Source organism: Antedon mediterranea, chromosome 5, assembly GCF_964355755.1.
Source record: "Antedon mediterranea chromosome 5, ecAntMedi1.1, whole genome shotgun sequence".
NCBI lineage: Eukaryota > Metazoa > Echinodermata > Crinoidea > Comatulida > Antedonidae > Antedon > Antedon mediterranea.
The window spans coordinates 23,873,814-23,893,978 of NC_092674.1; the positions used below are offsets into that span (position 1 = coordinate 23,873,814).

Sequence of the window (20,165 nt, forward strand, 5' to 3'; positions counted from 1 at the left end):
TCTAAGAAGTTGGTCATAATGATTATTATTTTGTATCAACATTTGTTGGATTTCAGAAGAGACCCTCTTAAAATATAGATATATGACAGAAAAAACTAACTGTGAAAATTACATAATATATAGCCTACAAATGTACACAAAATATAAATATCTTGCATTCTTTTTAATTGATGATTTATGTTATGATTGCCAACTTTTCTACCCCTATTACGGAATGGTTTAACCCATGTTGAGTAGCGGCTGTTGATACAGTATGATATTATTTTCATCTTTAGGGAGTTAATCATATAACAGTAGGCCACATTCAATTAATTTTATTTGTATAACAGTTAACACATAATGATAACAGAGATCTCACATTGATTACATTTTGATTTTCCTTTGTTATAATATTGTGTTTGTGAATATAATTATGTCTACTATTAGAAAACAGGACAATACATAATACAAGGCCAACAGCCATTAAGTCGCGTGCTACTACAATGCATAGTGATACCGGACCGACAGACAGACCGACAGACAGACCGACCGACATAGTGAACTATAGTCGCGTCCACGCGACTAAAAAGGCATAATTTTGACGAATTTTTGAACTTTTTCATCAAAAACGTGCGCAAATTATCCAATTCGACGTGCTCATATGATGTAATTTTAAGTCGAAATTGTTTAAAAGTTGGTAAAATTATTATAAAAGGCTGCAAAAACATAAATCACGCGAAAAAAGTATGTATTTAACGCTACGTGCGCACCGCGCGCGTAAGGGAATTTTTGACATGCTCAAAAGAAACGCGTAGAAAGTTGATTAAAAAATAATTTTGCGCATTTTAAAATTTTAAATGTGCGTGCGCGCGTAACATTGTGTAAAACACACATTTTTTTTCAACAGAAAGTTAGCGCCTGATATAAATTAAACTTTTGCAAAGTTTCAATTTAAAAAATGTTTTTGACCTATGTTAAATACAAGAAAATCGTTAAATCGCGCTTAAATCACGTTGCGCAACTCTAACGTCATTCACAATAGGAGGTGCACAATTTCACGTAAATGCCCACATGTTGACATCAAAAAAGTTCAAAAAGTACAGAAAAGCGATAAACGCATAGTGATACCGGACCGACAGACGGACCGACAGACAGACCGACAGACCGACAGACAGACAGACAGACTGACCGACATAGTGAACTATAGAGTCGCGTCCACGCGACTAAAAATGTTGCCCTATACTCTGGCGTAATATCACCAGACAATTAATTGAATTCGTTTTAATATTGTTTGGAAGGATTCTATGCCTTAGATGCACACAACCAATTTATTTAAAAAGAAACTGGGATCCAGAAACTGAAACAAAAACTCATTGGTCTTTTAATTAAAACATTTCTTGGCAATTATATACTCTCTTTCATCTTGTATGCGGTAAGTGGTTCGTTCATTCTTATCTGTCTAATTTTGCATGATTGGCCCGCCATATTCAGCTGACGGATTATTTTGTTTTGACCATGGTTTCGCTACGCTTTGAAAAACGTATTATTTTACTCGAAATAGTGTATTTATAAGGTGATATACGCTGTTTAATAGCTTTAAATGAACAACAACGTATAAACTAATGTTGTTGCACTAACGACTTTTGTACATTAAGGTTATTTTGTACCTCTGAGGGCAGGCCTAGGCCTAGAGTTCCCAGCCATTCATTACGAAACAAGCTAGCAGGAAAGATCGTGTGGGAACCCCACACTGCGAGATACAGAGAGAGTTGATTGTTGTGTGGCATGGAGGATTCCATGATCCGTGACAGCCTTTTGTAGTATGTCTACGTTGAATGTTTACCTATTAGACAGGCTCACACAAAAGTAAGTTATTATTAAATCTATTGCCACGTCATATATGAGTTTAAATCTGCAATTTTTCGGGACTCCTGCTGTCATTTCTTTGGATCACTTTTTGAAATGTGTTTACTTTTACTTTAGTTAGGGCTGGCTGGCTTTCATCCAGGTTCTTGCTAGCTAGGGGTCCCAGAGGCTATATTATAGGTTTTTCGTTTCAGAAAACTTAAAAGTTGGTTTATTTTGTATTTTTGTCTTCAGCTTCTCAGTACAGTTACATGATAAAACAAACATACTAAAACATTTTAATCTTTAAATTTAACCCCCTACAAAAACCAAATAATAATGCAATTTAAAACTGTATTTTACCAATGAATATAAGCCATCCCATTTCATTTGGAAGACCAAGTTAAAGGTTTAGGAAACTACATCATAACGTTCACATATAAGCATCCAGCGTTGACTTTTCATCAACAAATTTGAATTGCAAAGCAAACAATCTTCAGAATATTAATTTAATTTAAATATTTCTTGAAAAATCAAAGATCTTTTTTGACCATGAAACAGTACTGTACTGTAGATAATGGAAAAGCATGTAAAGATTTTAATCTATTCATTTATCTATTGTGCTTTAGTTCATGTAATATTTATTTAAACTCTCTATTTTTAGGTAATTCTAAAAAAAAATTAGAAACAAAAATGGAAGCCTTAAAACAACTTCTCAATGTGTACACATGTGGTGCAGCAATGGCTGTGTTAGCCATCCTCTACCAAGTGGGATTTCTGGTAATTACGTTGAAAATAATCATCTATATTGTCGTACTTTTTACTGGGCTCATCGTTGGTTTTTCTCTTGTTGCATCTTCTGGAAGACAAAGACGACCATCAGCTGTCGAAAGTTTGCCATCCCCTACTCACGATCTCATCTTAAAAATGATGGTAAGTTTAGATTAATTGAAATCCTTGTACATGCTTAAAATTTATACCTCCATTCAGATAATTGAAACGTCAATTGGGTGATGATGTGCAGTCTTCAAATTAAAGAGAATAATCTTGTTGTCAGATTAAACCAAGTAACCCTTTACCCAGTGGCTTAACGGCTATGAGCGCTTACTGACTAAACCCAGGGGCCCCGGAGCTTATGGCGGCCCCTGAGCAGTGCCCAAAGAAAAAAAACAGGCTTTAAAATATCCAGAAAATGGCTAAAAATGCTTGATTCCTTGATTGGAACTTAGAAAGCCACTTGGGTTTCCTAAACCAGGGGCCTGAGGCCTCTGCGTTATGCCAATGCCTCTAATATTCTTCCGATAGATGCATTTAAACGAGGCAAATAGTTTAAAAGAATTGAATATATTATTCAAGTTTCAAACTCTTTTGATGTAAGGAAGATTTATTTACTTTTACTAGGAAATGCGGACAAGGAAGAAAAAAAAACAAAAACGAAGAGGTGTTGTAATATCAAGAGCCATGGATAAAGCTATCAAAGAAGGTGATTGACTAGCTCACAATTGAACAGTTTAAGGACTGCTTCACAACCACTGTAAAATATATCTCTGTCCTACAACTGACAAGCCTACCTATAAAGTTCTGTCTACACTATCAAACTAGTTTGATAAAAAAAAGTGTAATGTGCCCAAATATGGTAGTAATATACCTAAATATGATAGTGGTATGACATCATCATGTCCATATAGGCACATCACATATTTTTGTCACATAAAATTTGATAATTGTGTAGACTACCATTTGACTACCATTTTGTCTCTTTCGTTTTAAACAAATTTAACCTCTACAATTTGTATGGATTACCAGATACAGTGGAACCGACCGATCCTTTGGAATACCTCTATTCAGACAACACACCTATTAAGGTGATTTTATTACAGGTTCTATTGTATTTAGCATATCAGGATTAAAGGCAATTTGAATTGGGTTTTTTATTGATTAAATCTGCAATCAACTAAAGTGGTTGCCCATTTTAGGTTGTAATGTAAGCTTGAATATTTAATTTTATTCACAGGGTTGACTCTTAGGAATAGGGAGCTTTTGATTTTTGCGATGACCAACAATTTAGGTCATGTGAATTCATGGTACACATACAGTATACAACATCTTTTATTATGGCTTTTTATTTTGTACTCTTTGCAATAAAATTGAATTGTGTGCAGATTACAAAAATCAATATAATATAAAATTGTAAAACTTTATAGCAGGAAAACCAGCTATCAATAGGGAGGTTTCGCAACCTTACGAATACGATAACGAAAACGGATACGTCATACATTTGTGAAACTTTTGAGCTGATCCCCATTTCTTATTCGTAAAGCGTGTTCGTGTTGACAAATATCACCAGTCATATTCGTAACTACAAAACGAGTATAGTTTTTGATCCATTTTGCACATTTTGCATTTGAATCAGGAATGATTCATGATTATAACATAATTATAGATTTATTGAAAGTAATTTATCTATATATAAATTTACGTAAGGGCAAAATTCGGTAAATCGTGCCTTACTTCTAGAATTTTTACTCGATGGTATATAAAGTTGGTTCGTACTTTCGGTACTGATTTTAACCACCTGATGTAACCCTGTTTAATAATTAAATTGAGTTAGATAATTAGTTATTGATGATTAAAACGAATTTAGGTTCAACGATTTGCCCCAAATAGGGGTGTTTTCCGATCGTGGTATACACTGTCTAATGGATGTCCAACTTGAAAAATACCCGCACACAATAATACGAGGACGCTTCGCATTTTCCTATCTCCTCCTACGATAATTGTTTTTAATAGCTGAAAACCGGTTGAACTGCTCGAGTACAGCATCATAATGTTGAAGACAGGCCGATTTTCTTTATAAAATACTATTTTGATAGATTTAATTTACGTTTTTACAAATGTATTTATTTGCGATGAATGGAACATTCCAATCTCTCAGTCTGCCAGTTTGGTTTAACACAAGTAGGTAAATTTATGAGCCCTTGGAGAATAAACTTGTAATACTTTGACAATACAGTACTGCAAATACATATTAACCATTTTTGGTCGTCATTTGAATCGAACATTTCTTACTGTGAATACTGTTAGATGTAAAAAAATATATACAAACATTTCTTACTGTGAATACTGTTAGATGTAAAAAAATATATACAAATAAACTTTATTACTGTGATTATGGGTAGGCTCTACTGTTAGATATATACACACGTAATTATATACAAATAAACTTTATTACTGACAGTTGCTTCTCAACGTTTGCATTAATTAATAATTACAAAAAATATAAACGTTGTAGTGGTGTATCGTTACATGTACTTTACTATTTCAATCGACTATGACAGTGACAGTTTTAACAAAGTATTAAATCGCAAATGTTTTACTATATTTAGTCACCGTTAGTGGTATATTATTTATAGGCCTATAAAAAATGAAAACAATATTTCGTTACTGACGTGGATAAAGAATATACAGGTATTTAAAAATTGTTCCTCTTTGTACCTATCCTCTTTCCAATCCCTCAACCCTAATTGGGTTTCTTTAAATGAATAAACAATTTGGACTCATTTTGTGGTAAGTTTCTCTTTCGGAAGTAATTCCCAGGGTGCTAATTTGTTACTACATAAATCATTGTGTCTACTTATTCGTTTCTGTAAACGACAATGTATTATAGTCCTGCGGTACGTGCATTTGAAATCGCCAGATTTTTTACCCTGAAATTACTGTGTATTCGAGAACCATCTGTGGGCACGACCTGACCTAGATGGTACGCGAGCGAAGCGAGCGTACCATCTAGTTAAAGTAATTTACTAAAATGCCAAGTCAGTTTTGATAAATAGCAGTTTTTAAAGTCCTCACTCGCTTTTATGTTATGCTAGGCCTAGGCAGCCAAGCACCAAGCAACACGTACCTGCCCTGCACTTCGCTCAAATTTACCGCAGTCATATTTTCGACGCGCCTCAATATTTCGTTGCCATGCGAAACAGATTTTTATGGCTTACGAAAACGAATACGTGTGCGTGACGTTTTCGTTATTGTATTCGTAAGATTGCGAAACCTCTCTATTATCAAATACAGACTAAAAACATTACATTAAAAAAAAAAACATACAATCCCATTGAAATATAAAACCTATAATATACAGCAGAAAATTACAGTCATTAAAATCAAACCAATAATATAAAAAATTAATATAAAAATATACAAAATTGTAAAACTTATAGCAGAAAACATTGATATAAAATAACTTGATATTATTATTTATATACAGACTAAAAATATATTGCATTACATTACAAAAAAAAACATACAATCTCATTGAAATAATGTGCTAAGAGAGGCCTGAGGTCCGAGATAGATCACACTAGATTGGATCACTGTTTCGAAAAGCGGACCTCTGGAAATAATACTTTCTCAAAATTTGGACCAGTGATGTGGAACGAACTCCCGTCTGTGATCCGGGAACAAACCACGGTTTTAAAATTTAAAAAAGTCCTCAAAACACATCTATTTCCTAAGAAGTGACTCATTGTTGGGTGTGCTGATGTAAAGCGCTTTGATCATTTTATACTAATTTGGAAAAGCGCTATATAAATAAAATAATAATAATAATAATAAATATAAAACCTATAATATACAGCAGAAAATTACAGCAAAATAAAAACAATAAACTTCATGAATACCAAAATGGTGGATTTAAAGTTTACAGACTTGTTTTTTTTTAAATGGTATTTTTATATGGTTTTTGCTATTGCTTTGTTTTGATTTTTGTTGTGTGTGCTGCCTATAATGTTATATTTTGATTATGTAGTTTTTATTTTTTATTTGCAGTGTTTGATCTAGTTGTTCAAGACTTCATTATGGTTTGGTACCAAGATCTCGGAAAAGACTATGGTACTTTCATATCAGCCGTGGAGTAAGTCAAACAATTTTCGTATTTATATTTGTCTAGTCTGTACTGCTGTGTTTAGTGTAACACCACTCTGTAAAAACTATTAAATCTCTGGATGTGTGCTATAACAACTCATATGAGAATGTTACTAGGCTTACCTATGCACTGTAGTGTTAATAACATGAAGAGAATACCCTCTTATTACTGCGTCTATGGTTTTAGAATAAAACCCTGTCTACACTATCAAACTTTATGTTTTAATTGTGATGTGCCCATCATTATGTCATATCACTACCATATTTAGCATCACTACAATATTTGGCCACATCAAACTTTTTTTGTCAAACTAATTTGATAGTGCAGACAGAGCTTCAGAGTTTTGAATAGTGAAAATGATCTTGTTAGGTGTACTACGAACTTCAAATTTCTTTACTAAATGAGAGGAAATCCTATTTTTATATATATGGAATTTTTTTTCTGAAATAAATCAATAATACAGTATCTTTATTTCTACTAATGTGTTTTTCAGAGATGATATGTGGGAGTTGATTACTAATCTGCTGAAAAGGTTGCAGAAAGTTGATATGGTACTGTATAATAATTTTATTTTTGTATATTTCCCCCATTCCAAAATCCAAATAAAGGTAGTTAAGTTAGTTAAGTTAGTTTTGAATTTTAAGCATTGTGGTTTGTTGCACTGTATAAATGTTAACTCAAGTGTTTATAATGCTTTATGTCCTTTTTGTTCTACTACAGTAGGTATAGATTATTTACAGTTGAGTAAAAATAGGTAAGCTATCTAAATCAGGCTGTATGAAAAAATATTAGAAATTCACCCAATTCCCAGTGCTGTATCTCCAAATACTATCTATTTCTGAATATCAAAGGAATATTTGGTAATATCTCATTTATATGTATGTAAGGTTAGGGATTAGGCTACTACTTGATACATGTTATATTACCAAAGTATTTCTATGATATTTCAGAAATAGATACAGTACCGAGAATAGGCTGAGAAATTCTAAACAAAATTTGTTAGTAATGATTTTAAATTTATTACTATATATATTTTTTATATATAATAATAATACTGAAAAGTTGAGGGCGTATCAATTTGATCTCTGGCAGAGCCATATATATAACGAGTTACGACATTGGATTATAGTCACGTGATATGCAGATCAATTTGTGTCAAACTTGTCTCTATTAATGCATGTAAAGAATAGGAGCAAGAAAATACTTTAAACTTTTTCTTATATTTAAAAAAATGTAATTGCACATTTTACGGTGAAATATCGATGTGCACAGCGTAAAGAAGTACTTGCGGCAACGAATATTGCGCGCGCGTGCGCTAGTACATTATAAAGTTCGATTGATTCTGGAACGAAACATCCCATAACTACGTCCTATTAATAATGTAACATTTTAAATTCATAATGCATGCTTTGATGACTAAATAAAATAATAAAGTGTCGTGGATATATTTGTTAATATATTGAATAGCGTATGAACACTATTAAATTAATAAAGGCAAATTATTACAAATGAAATGATGAACGAGTCTCTGAAAGTTTGTGTCAAAAACACACAGAGAGCCATATACTGTATAAAAAGAGGGGTGAATTTGTGTGTTTTTTGTATTGGTTCATGCTTTGATGTATCCTGACTTGCATGTAGGCCCTAGCATTTATTCTTTTGTTATTATAGACACAATATATATATGTTACCAAATTAATACCATTAATAAAATTAATTACTAAAATAAAAACGGAGTCTCACACGTCGTAACGTTCTCACGTTACGAAAGAAAATGATGACGGTGGTACGTTGGTACGTTCCCACATGAGGGCGTGGTTGCGGACGGGTCCATTATAATACAGGGGTGTTCCAGGAGCTTTTCACTTTCGTATCTAAGCCCTCCCTCGGGAGAGCACGGGCTATTGTCGATTTATACAGGTAAGCTAGCACTCATAGACTACTAACACCACTACTGGTTTGTGTAATATAAGCGTTATTTCATAGACAAAAAAATCTAAAAATAATGCATGAACTACAGGAAAACGCTATACAAAATAGACGCGCGCGCCCTCAGTGTGCGAATTCTCTGACACAAAAATGGCTTTTAATTTTCAATGTCGTAACTCTTTATATATGGCTCTGATCTCTGGTGTGTGTGCATACAATTGAGGGACTAGTGCTGTTCCTCCATACCATGCCGAGAGATTTAAAGAGTCACTATCTAATCGAGTTTAAACAATACTGTGAAAGCTCAAGTGGTCTAATGGTTAGGACAATCAAGCAGAAGGTTTCGAGTTCGAAGCTTGGTTGGGCCGACTTTTTCTCATTTTCACAGATCTTTATTGTTTCAAATTAATTAATTAAATTTCATTATATTACTGGATGGTTTAGAATTCAGGTTCAGTGCCTTTTGTGTTTAATAATAAAACTTTTATAAACATTCTTTTAAACAGGTACGATTCATGGCCTTAGATGTTACTGATAAATTGTGTGAACACTTCAGAGAGTTACGAGAGACATCTCCAAGGTAAAACAAACAAAATAAATTCAATACCTTATATGGTTCGCATCAGCACCTTCGTCAGCCAATATCAATATGATTTCATCTTTCATCACTGGATTTATTTCAGAATGTTGACAGCTCAGCTATTCTTAAGCTCTGTCTACACTATCAATAAAAGTGTGAAATATGGTAGTGATATGACATCATCATATGGGAACATCACATTTTTTTGTCACATAAAGTTTGATAGTTTAGACAGAGCTTAAGAGTAAATTCCAGACCCAACAAAGTGTCCCCTAAATAAGGGTGCCTCCTGAAAAGCTGTGTCCAAATAAAGGGGTTTTGCTGTATTTAATTAACGAGTCTAAAATTGTTCTTTTAGTAACCTTGTTGAGGGGACGGTTAAGCCGTTTCATTTACATCCATGTTTAAAGGGTACTGAAGAAGAGACAGAATTTTTACGAGAGGCAATTGAAGTCCTACTTGTTTTATTACTACCTGAACGGATAGCCAGTTCCGAGACAGCGCGCCATTTGATACGAGAAATAATCACATGTTCAGGTACGACCATGAAGCAAGCGACACATTTTGCCTAGATGTTTTAATTTCAAAGAATTAAAAAATGCAAAATAAATCAACAGTTTTTCATTATTATGTAAAGTAAGATTAGAAAGTTTTGAAGAGTTTTTTGCATGTTTTTAACCTTTTATTTTCTAAAAAAAAATGTGATGTGACATCATGTCACCACCATATATGGCCACATCACACTTTTTTATATAGTGTAGACAGACCTTTAGACATATTTACTAAGTTTATTATGTTATTTTTTTGTCTTTCAGTAATTAAACCAGCTATTGATACACTGTGCAGTCCCAGCTATGTCAACAACACCCTCCTCATGCATCTAGAGTACAGAGAACAGTTAGCAAAGAAGCACAATCGTAACTACATGTACTCGGCTACTTATGAGGATTTCATCAAACTAATCAATAGCTGTAATGACACGCAAGAACTTCAACAAATCAGGTTTTGCTATTATTTATTTATTCTCCTTTGATGTCTTTCTGAAAACCGGAAACTCTCTTAAAACCTCGCTTTTCTACACTTCTAACAACTTCAACATATATTTCTATTCTGCCAGAAATCACATACGTCCACATTTGAATTCAGAATTTATGGGAGGCTAATTGGGGTAATATTTTATGGGAGGCCAAATTGGGTAACATTTTATAGGAGGCCAAATAGGGTAACTTTTTATGGGAGGCCAAATGGGGTAATAATTTATAGGAGGCCAAATGGGGTAACATTTTATGGGAGGCCAAATAAAGGGTAACATTTTATGGGAGGCTAAATGAGGTAACATTGTATTGGAGGTCAAATGGGGTAACTTTTTATGGGAGGCCAAATGGAGTAATAATTTATAGGAGGCCAAATGGGGTAATATTTTATGGGAGGCCAAATGGGGTAACATTTTATGGGAGGCTAAATAGGGTAACATTTTATGGGAGGCTAAATGGGGTAACTTTTTATGGGAGGCCAAATGGGGTAATAATTTATAGGAGGCCAAATCGGGTAATATTTTATGGGAGGGCAAATAAAGGGTAACATTTTATGGGAGGCCAAATAAAGGGTAACATTTTATGGGAGGCTAAATGCGGTAAAATTTTATGGGAGGCCAAATGGGGTAACATTTTATGGGAGGCCAAATAGGGTAACATTTTATGAGAGGTTAAATGGGATAATTTTATAAATTCTACTTTTTCAGATATCATATTTTAACTGAAATTATGCAGGCAACTAACATTCAGAATATGAAAAAAGCGAAAGGTCTAGAAGCGGGATCCAAAGCGTCTAAAGGAACTGGCAAAGGAGAGTTACTAAAAGCACGCAACCTCAAGAGATACTTAAATCAGGTGAACCTTACCACTTAATTGTATTGAAACTCAAAATTGTTTTATTTTTTCTCTTTTGTGAGGAAACTTGTGTTAAAATCTAAATATTTTAAAACAATTAAGTATACAGAGAAAATTTATATTACAGAGTCTAAAACGATATAAAGATTTATATTCAGTTTTAAAAATTGAGATTCGGTATAATAATTATGAAATTATCATATATTTCATTTTAAGATTATGGTTTATTTAAATACTGTTAATACTTTAAAAACTCTATTAATAGTTTTACACTGATAAATAAAGACATTCTGAACATAATATTGCATTCAAGATTCACATGAATAGTATATGATTAAATTAAAAATTTAATATACATTGCAAAGCTAAAAACCAAAACCTTAGTATGTCGATATGCCCTCGTTGCTAGCCAGGGGTTTTCAACTAAAAAGCGTTATCAGCATAGAGGTATATAGAACTAGAGAGTCAACTATGTGTATAGTGATGTGAACAGAGCAGGTACTTCTCAAAATGGCCGCCAAATATTATTTTTAGCTTGTGCTGATATGTTCAACATGATGTAGATATTGTTGGCCCTTTATGTACCGTAAATGGCGCCCCTGCTTTAACCGCTCAGCCATTTGACTTGCCCGAAGCACGATGTAATAACTATGCAAGTATGTACATGTATTGTCATATCCAAATAATATTTTCTATTTTTTTTAAGTGTCGGTTTGCAAAGGCTCATTGTGAGCGACGTATCCGGCTCGTTGGAGGGCCCGAGTATCACAGATACTTTCATAGCACTGGTGACGAAGACAGCACGTCATCATCAAATATGCTCGTGTTACTAGAGGACATATTTCAAGACAAAGAGGCTTTGAAGTATTTCAGCAGTTTCCTCAAAAAGGAAGGCAAAGATGATTTGTTATAGTAGGTATTACTGTAAAACCAGAAACTTTTTGCGCGTATTAAGCTTAAAATTTAAATTCTTAACAGTTTCATGTACTTTATTTTTTTAATTCGCAAAAGTTTTATGTCGCGAAAGTAGTAGTTAAATACTGCAACAAATATTTGAATTTTTTAATTTAACCGAGGATTATACCTATGAGAATAGGTTTCCGAAGAAAACTGCTAATAATTTTTTTTTTCTTTCATGCAGCTTTTGGAAGGCAGTTGAAAAACTTAAAACTACCAAAAAAGTAAGAAAATAATTTTTTTTGCTTTTACCATTATATTAATTCCACTTCCACTAGGGGAAGAATTAACTCTTCTCCTATTTTTTGTGAACAATTTCAGCCAGTTGTTTTACAAAATAGATACAGATATTTGGAATTCTTTTATTTTTCAGAGAGATCAACACAAAGTGGCTAATGACCTGTATCAGGTTTATGTTGCTACCACAAGTGCAGTCAACCTTGATAAATTGTTAGTGAAGCAGATGCAAGCATACCTTATCGGCAACAAGGTAAGTGATTCGTCCTTGACATCATGAAGTGACGTTAAAGCTTGTGGCTGTATTCACCACTCACACTTAGGGAAATACAGCCATTGGTCCCGACTGGGAAGCAAAGCGCAACACAAGCAACTTTAAAGACCCATTCCCTACAATTTGTGACGTTTTGAAAAAATAATGCATATATATTACTTTAAAAACATGTGACTGGTCAAATCAGTTGTGTTGCGCTTACATTCTTGCATTGTGTCGTAGTGGGAACCAAGTCTTAATAGCTGAAATGTTTAGCTTTACAGCCGTGCAATTAAAGAATCCAAATGAAAATCAACTTTGTGTTTTGTGAAGTTCTGTACTTTTTAGTGCTGTTGTCATTTACAAATTGATTACAATTATTTCTCACAACAAAAACATCTTCACTCGTAAATATTTGTTAAAATATAAAGCATGCTGTGTGTATGTTTTCCCTTTGAATAAATAATTGCTTTTGGAAATTTGCAACAAAAATGTTTTAAAACAAAAATACTGATAGAACTAAACATTCAATTTATTTTATTTATTTGTTCAACGTTGTTTTACAAGGGTAGCTCAAGTCAGCTGTACTGCGTAGTACAGCTGACTTGAAGAGGTCCTCTCAAGTTCTGTCTACACTAACAAAATGTTATGTGCCCAAGTATGGAAGTGATATGCACAAATATGGTAGTGCTATGACATCATCATGTCCATATATGGGCACATCACAATTCTTTGATAGTGTAGACAGAGCTTTAAAAACAATACAAAAATATACAAACAACATTCAAACAATTCAATTACTCATGCAACATGCAGAAGTAACTTCATAACTTCAGTTTGATAACAAATGTATTGTTTCCTTAATAGGGTCCAGAGGCTTTCTACGAAGCTCAAAATAAGGTGTATGAACTACTTGACGAGGAATATTTTCCTTCGTTCCTTCTGAGTGAAAACTACACACAATTCAGCCACGCTTCTACACACACACCACCGGCCAAACAAAGGTCAGAAGAGGAGCTTAAACAACAATATGATACCTTGGTGAGTTTAGCATTAGGTACGTACATGCAACTACCAGTTACACCTGAATACTGTCAAGCCACCATGAATCCCAGACAAGACCCGCAGCGGCCAAAATCCGAAGATGAGGAACAGATGTTTAAAATGGTTAGTGTTGTGTTGCCGCTGTTTGTGGTCGTGGTGCTGCATTAACACACGCTAACACAACACTGATAATGTTTTTTGCTGTTATTCTCGTAGTCTAATATTGTGGTGCTGGGTTGTAAACATGCAATTGTTCCCAAATGATCATTTTGTGGTGGTGGAGTAACACACTGGTTCAAGTCCTGTCATATGTCAGGATTTTTTCTAATGACAAATTTAGCATAGTTTTATCCTAATTTCAAAACAATTTTTCAAATTTTAAAATTTCAAATTTATAAAGCAATAACTAACGAACTAACTATTAAACCAGGGATCAGGGGCTACAATTCTTAATATGAATTCATAATGCATATGAAGAAAATACAACTTAGGATTATGAACTATGATATACCACGGTATTACGATTTCATGTATACTATATACAGTACTCCAAAGTTTTTGAGGGTTTGACCTCTGCCCCTAAAACACGCTAAAAATTAAATATAAACACAGCCTTAGTTGGATATTATTTTTGCTGATTATCATTTGCCAACACAACAATTATTGTTGTTCACATATTGATATACTACCAGTGGCGTAACGTATCTATGTGGCGCTCCAAAGCTAAACTATTTCGACATATTTTGATGCCTGTTTTTTCCTCTTGACACCGCCCATAAGCTCCAGGGCTTCTGGGTTTAGCCAGTGAACGCTCATAGCTGTTGCGGCCCTGTATACTACTTGCTTTGTTTGTCTGTTGACATTTGTTGGTATATTAACAGGTTTATATAATGATAACGTTACAAAAACGCTCATACGGTCGTGTCGAAAAAACATAAGCAAATTTTATGTGACAAAAAAATTTGATGTGCCTGTATATGCGCATGATGATGTCATATCACTACCATATTTGGGTACATCACACTTTTTTTTGTCAAACTAGTTTGATAGTGTAGGCAGAGCCTAAGACAAGACATTTTCTGTAGTTTAAAACTTACAAAGGGCATGCTATTTAATATCTCGGACCATTTTACGCTTTTTGGACAAATATTTCAGTTATTGTACTAAAACATAATTGTTGCTTACTAGGTACAACCAGGCTCGTTAGATGATGATTTAGAAAGTGCCACCATTGCAGAGCAAACAAATGCCGTAGTAAAACAGCTACAGCAATGCGAAGAGAAGATGGACAACAAGACTACTGCATTGGCCAACATCAAAGCCTCTGCTAATCCAGATGCCAAGGTAGGTAGACTTAAGAAGGTAGCAAGGCCTCAAACCTGTGATGATATTTTTCTCTTTAGTACGGTAAACTTAACTGCTCAGCCGTTTGACTCACTCATTCTGTTGTGTATATGTGCGCTTTATTGTTGCTACTCAACAGTCTTGAATATAAGCCTACTTATCAAGCAGAACAACCAAGTTTGATTGTTAGTCGATAAGAACTTTTTCTAATCTTATTTTTCATATTTTATCAGATGCAGGAGACATTAGAGCAAGAGATTGAAATGATGAGGGTTGAACGACGTCAATTTGAACTTTACATTGAAAGAACTGATCTATGGTGTGAACATATCGGTAAATGGAGAACAGATATATGCAGTGTAGAGGTAAATCATATTTATACAATATTTTTCTCATCTTAAGGTTTAGTAAAGCACAAAAAAAAAACACTTTACAGTACCTCCATTTAAATGTCTTTTTTTAAAACATATTTATTATCAGATATTTTAAAGGCAGAAAAAATCTTTAAAAAAAACCACAGTGAAACTCAAGTAACTTTTTATTCAATTCCTTTATTGCATTTTACAAATATGCACATAATTTTGCATGATTTACCAATAATGGAACATCATAGTTTCATTGGTTCCAGATGGAGGAAAATGAAAATAACAATAGTCCATGTGGCTCAAATCCAAGTTTCATTTTCAATTCTCATCATCTAAAGTTTGTGCTGATAATATGTGCAGTGTGAGTTGGCAGGTCTCTTAATAAATATGTAAAATAATATCAAGGTTAAGTAATATGATTTTCCAATTAAAAAAAAAGTTTTCTTGTATCGCATGCGCAAGATTCGTATTGATAAAACTCTTTCAAAAGGGTTGTTTGATATTTAAGTCCAAAAAAAGCTAAAATATTCAACGTTGCAATTGGGAAGAGTTCTTCTAATTGTATTGTATCTAGGATCCTTGGTGAAATATGTCACAATTTTGCATAACATCTTTTAAAAAATATTCTTGTAATTTTGAGTCTTTGTATTCGCAAAAACAAAGCAATGCAATTTCCCAATTTTATTTGTATTCATGCTTGTCATAAAAAATCATCTTCAAAAAAAGAATTTTTAATCGGGGTAAAGCAGAAATCCAGAAAAGCTAGGATATTTACTCCCGTCGCTGTAAAGAAACTTTTTGAATGGTTGAATCCAAACCTCATCACCGACCTTCAAATTTAGAATACCGATGTTCGTAGACGTTGCATAAGGACTTGAACCATCACTACGAGTTCCAAGTTGAAATGCGCCGTTGCGCATTAAGTAAAGACCGGCTTCTTCTCCAGGTCTTGATGTTTTCATCGCCATAAACGAGAAGACATACGTGCCTGGAATACGTACCGTGAATGTCCCTGTATCGCTGTTGTAGTCATTTCCAATATTGGTTATTATAAGGTTATATTTCACAGATTTCGTTGTAGATATTCTTCCTCTGAAGTTTGTTAAGACAACTGAAAATGCAGATTTTTTCATGTCTTTTGTGTAATTACCTGGGTTTCCTTGTAGCCCCATGCTGCCCTTTTCACCTTTTAGTCCCATTGGTCCAATGCTACCAAGTAAGCACTCTCCTTTGGGACCTTGTGGGCCTACTGGGCCAGGAGGTCCTGGTATAAGTGTTGAAATTTGACCTGTAGACCCACTAGTTACCCCAGGTAATCCTGGTACTCCGGGTTCACCTTTTTGACCCGTGGAACCTGTCGGACCAGGAATACTTATACCATTTGTTCCGTTGAACCCTGCAAAACCTCTTGGACCTTGATGGCCTACAGCTCCTGTTAGTCCTCTTTCACCCTTCTGCCCAGTTATACCAGGCATACCAGGTAGTCCTGTCATACCTGTGGCATTGAAGCCTGAAGGACCTCTGAAACCTTGTGGGCCTATATCACCAGGCATGCCCATATCTCCCTTGTCACCTTTTTGTCCTACATCACCAGGAATACCTATACCATTTGTTCCATTAAAACCAGCAGGGCCTCTTGGACCGACAGGTCCTAGGTCACCAGGTATGCCTTTATCACCTTTCTGTCCAATCGAGCCTGCATCACCACGTATACCTATTCCATTTGTGCCATTTAAACCTGTAAAGCCTCTTGGACCTGGTGGGCCTGGAGGGCCTGAGATGCCTTGTTGGCCTGATGGACCACTTGGACCGGGCTCACCCATGTCCCCCTTCTCACCTTGTGTACCAGGAATTCCAGGAATGCCTGCGGACCCTGGGACACCCGGAACACCAGGAATACTGCAGGTATCAGAAGGATATAATGGTGCTGTTGGAACTGCAGGTAGCGTGGTTGTTATCGCTTCTGTAGTTGGTGTTTGTTCCGTAGTTTCATTGTCTTTTACATTTTCAATCTTTGGCGTGGTTTGTCCTGATGATAGAATGACTAAAGTGACTATATATGCAAAAAGAAAGTATTCCTTCAGTAAGATCCTTGCCATGATATAATGTTAATCAATCTAAAAAGCAAAAAAAAAAGGAAATATATTGTATATATCAAACATCTTATAGGATTTACAGTAAAACAAAAATAAAATTAATCATTTCTTTTTTTGGAAATAAATATTTTATGGTTGATTGGTTCTATGATGTTGTTGTAATGGTATGACATGATTATTTATCTTTGATAGATTTATTTATTTGGAAAAATATATCTATTCTTTATCTTTTTCTCTTTTTTCACTTGTACAATTACATCCAGCATGTTACAGTGTGTACTAATCAGGGGCGGATTTAGGGGGGAGGGGCTGCCCCGGACCCCCTTTTGTAATATTATGCACCCATTTACATACGATTTTACAAGAAAAGCGGGGAAATTCAACATTAAAGATCATTAAAATCTTAAATTTTTTTAAAAGTTGAACTTGGTTCATTCACGTTACGATCGGTAAAACTGACTGACCAATCAAATAGTTCATAAATTACGTCATCAATTTGTGAAAAAATACGTACGCGCTGACAATTCTTGATTTTTTGCAACACGACAATGTTTTTTGTACTCTTTTAAAGTCTGATATTTCAAATTTTATTATAAAAACAATTTACTTTAATGTTTGTTTTTAGTGTAAAGACTAGATTAAGATATCAGCGAAAACATGTCCTAGGCCGGCTGGGTTGAAGCATCAAAACCTGTAACTTTTTCAATTTTGACACGGGCCCGGCTGCTGCACGTGACCGACCTTGGCTTTGCAAAACTTCACGTCCATGTGTCCCAGCAACGTCGAAAGAACCAAGCAAGCATTAACGATCGCGTAAAAAATGTGTCAAAATTGGCGACGGGAAAACAGGCTTTAGGCGCACACAAAAAACCATTTCCGTATATTTTAAATATTTAAAAATATGGTCTATAAAACCCACTATATTCAGATAATTATAGAATCGACTGGCCAAAATGCCTCAGATGCTATCTCCGCCCCTGCTAATGGTCTTAGAGAGTAAAACTCCCTTACCACTAAAATCGTTTTTTACATTTTTGTAAAATTGTTAACTATTATAATTGTTTATAAAACTGAATACGATTATTAATTATAATATTTAGGTAAGATTAGTTTCAGACCACAGATTGAGTGATTAAGCTTGGTTCCCACTAGGACACAATGCAAAGACAGCCGCAACGCAAGCAAATTGACCAATCAAAAGCAATGGATTATACGAACTGCAGCTTGTGATTGGTCTGTTTGCTTGCGAATTTCGTCCTTGCATTGCGTCCTCTAGTGGAAACCAAACTTTAAATTCTGTTTGTAGAAAATTACCATTAAGTTTTGTTTACACTATCAAACTAGTTTAACAAAAAAAAGTATGATGTGCCCAAATATGGCGGTGATGTGCCCAAATATAGTAGTGGTATGACATCATCACATCTATATATGTAGACAAGGCTTTATTTTCTAAGGACTCACCTGTAAAAATGTTTAATTTTCTACCATATCCAGTTATATCTTGAAATCCGAGAAACGAAACAATACCTTTCTCTTTCAATGTCAATACCAAACTGAAGGGTTACTTTAAAATGTAATAAATAATGTAATCCCAACAATCTGGAATCCATTTTCCGTACGGATATCTGCTGCCAAGTCGTGGATGAATGTTTCCGTCACATCTTATTATCATCTTTCATTTTCATTTACTTTCTATTTTGAAAACACCTGGAATTAGTTTTATTACTTTTTTGTTGCATGAAAAAAAATGTGTGGCATGAACATTCAGTGTGTATTAAGATCAGCCGCATTGCATGTGGCTGTTAAAAATAAGCTAAAATGCAGCTAATGGAAAAAGGCAATGATATTGAGACAGGTAGAATTAGCTTGAAAATATTAAGCCAATGAAGTAAGCATTTTATATTAAGCCAATGAGAATAAGTCAATAAGCCAATCCAATGGAAATAAGTTAATGAGAACCAGCCAATGGGAATAGTTTAAAAAGAATAATTAAATAATATAAGCCAATCATGATAAGCGAATGAGAATTATGCAAGAGAATAATAGTAAGCCAATGAAAATAATGTAATGAATAAGTCAATAAGAATACATGATATATTTACTATATCCTCCATGTTTTGACATATCAGAGTGTGTTTTGAATCTAAGGCTTTGATTTTATATCCCTTGGTATTCTATTGTGGTAAATCTGACTTCGAAAATAAAATAGCAATTGAGATCAAATCTAATGAAAAGTCTTTTTGGAGGTATCTCAGTTCTCAGATCAATATAAAGTCTGGTATACCCAACTTAACTGATAGTAATGGAAGGCATGTGTCTGATGAAGGATAAGGCTGAGTTGCTAAACACGTTTTTTAGTAGTGTATTTGTCGATGAAAATTTTTCGAATGTACCGGCTATTGATGACATTTCAGAGGATTTTTTATCTCAAGTTGACTTTCCTTGTGACGAAATCTTAAATATTTTATCAACGTTGAATATTACTAAAACAGCTGGACCTGATGGTATTCACCCACGCATCTTAGTCGAACTAAAGGATATCATTTGCTATCCCCTCCATATTATTTTTACGAAATTGTTTCAAGAAGGAGCCGTCCCTAATAGTTGGAAACGGGCTACAGTGGTACCGATTTTTAAAAAAGGAGTGAAGTCTGACCCAAGCAACTATAGACCTGTGAGTTTAACTTCGGTAGTTGGTAAAATTATGGAGAGAATTATCAGGAAGG

General features: G+C 34.3%; 2 protein-coding genes across 3 annotated transcripts in view; one reads left to right on the forward strand and one right to left on the reverse strand.

Annotated features, from left to right (window-relative positions):
• The first annotated feature begins 1,482 nt into the window (after nt 1–1,482).
• The window catches only part of LOC140049965 (sorting nexin-25-like), a 30,857-nt gene continuing 12,174 nt past the window's right edge, over nt 1,483–20,165 (forward strand). The window contains exons 1-15 of one of the 2 annotated variants that reach the window (XM_072094921.1): nt 1,483–1,845; nt 2,489–2,757; nt 3,226–3,307; nt 6,649–6,733; nt 7,239–7,296; nt 9,181–9,254; nt 9,613–9,791; nt 10,070–10,256; nt 10,996–11,143; nt 11,850–12,055; nt 12,285–12,324; nt 12,474–12,590; nt 13,458–13,757; nt 14,823–14,978; nt 15,212–15,343. In XM_072094921.1, coding sequence (XP_071951022.1) covers nt 2,518–2,757; nt 3,226–3,307; nt 6,649–6,733; nt 7,239–7,296; nt 9,181–9,254; nt 9,613–9,791; nt 10,070–10,256; nt 10,996–11,143; nt 11,850–12,055; nt 12,285–12,324; nt 12,474–12,590; nt 13,458–13,757; nt 14,823–14,978; nt 15,212–15,343 — 2,004 coding nt within the window. In that variant the 5' untranslated portion in view covers nt 1,483–1,845; nt 2,489–2,517. The remainder of the gene's footprint in view (nt 1,846–2,488; nt 2,758–3,225; nt 3,308–6,648; nt 6,734–7,238; nt 7,297–9,180; nt 9,255–9,612; nt 9,792–10,069; nt 10,257–10,995; nt 11,144–11,849; nt 12,056–12,284; nt 12,325–12,473; nt 12,591–13,457; nt 13,758–14,822; nt 14,979–15,211; nt 15,344–20,165) is intronic. The other variant, XM_072094922.1, reaches the window with a different exon arrangement.
• Nucleotides 15,517–18,987, reverse strand: LOC140049966 (uncharacterized). The gene is made up of 2 exons (XM_072094923.1): nt 18,901–18,987; nt 15,517–17,460 (listed from the first exon to the last, which is right to left on the reverse strand). The coding sequence occupies exon 2, from the start codon at nt 17,440–17,442 to the stop codon at nt 16,075–16,077; it is 1,368 nt and encodes a 455-aa protein (XP_071951024.1). The 5' UTR covers nt 17,443–17,460; nt 18,901–18,987; the 3' UTR covers nt 15,517–16,074.

What these genes read in the sequence shown, in the direction of transcription:
- LOC140049966 (XM_072094923.1), bottom strand. Translation starts at nt 17,442, where the DNA reads ATGGCAAGGATCTTACTGAAGGAATACTTTCTTTTTGCATATATAGTC.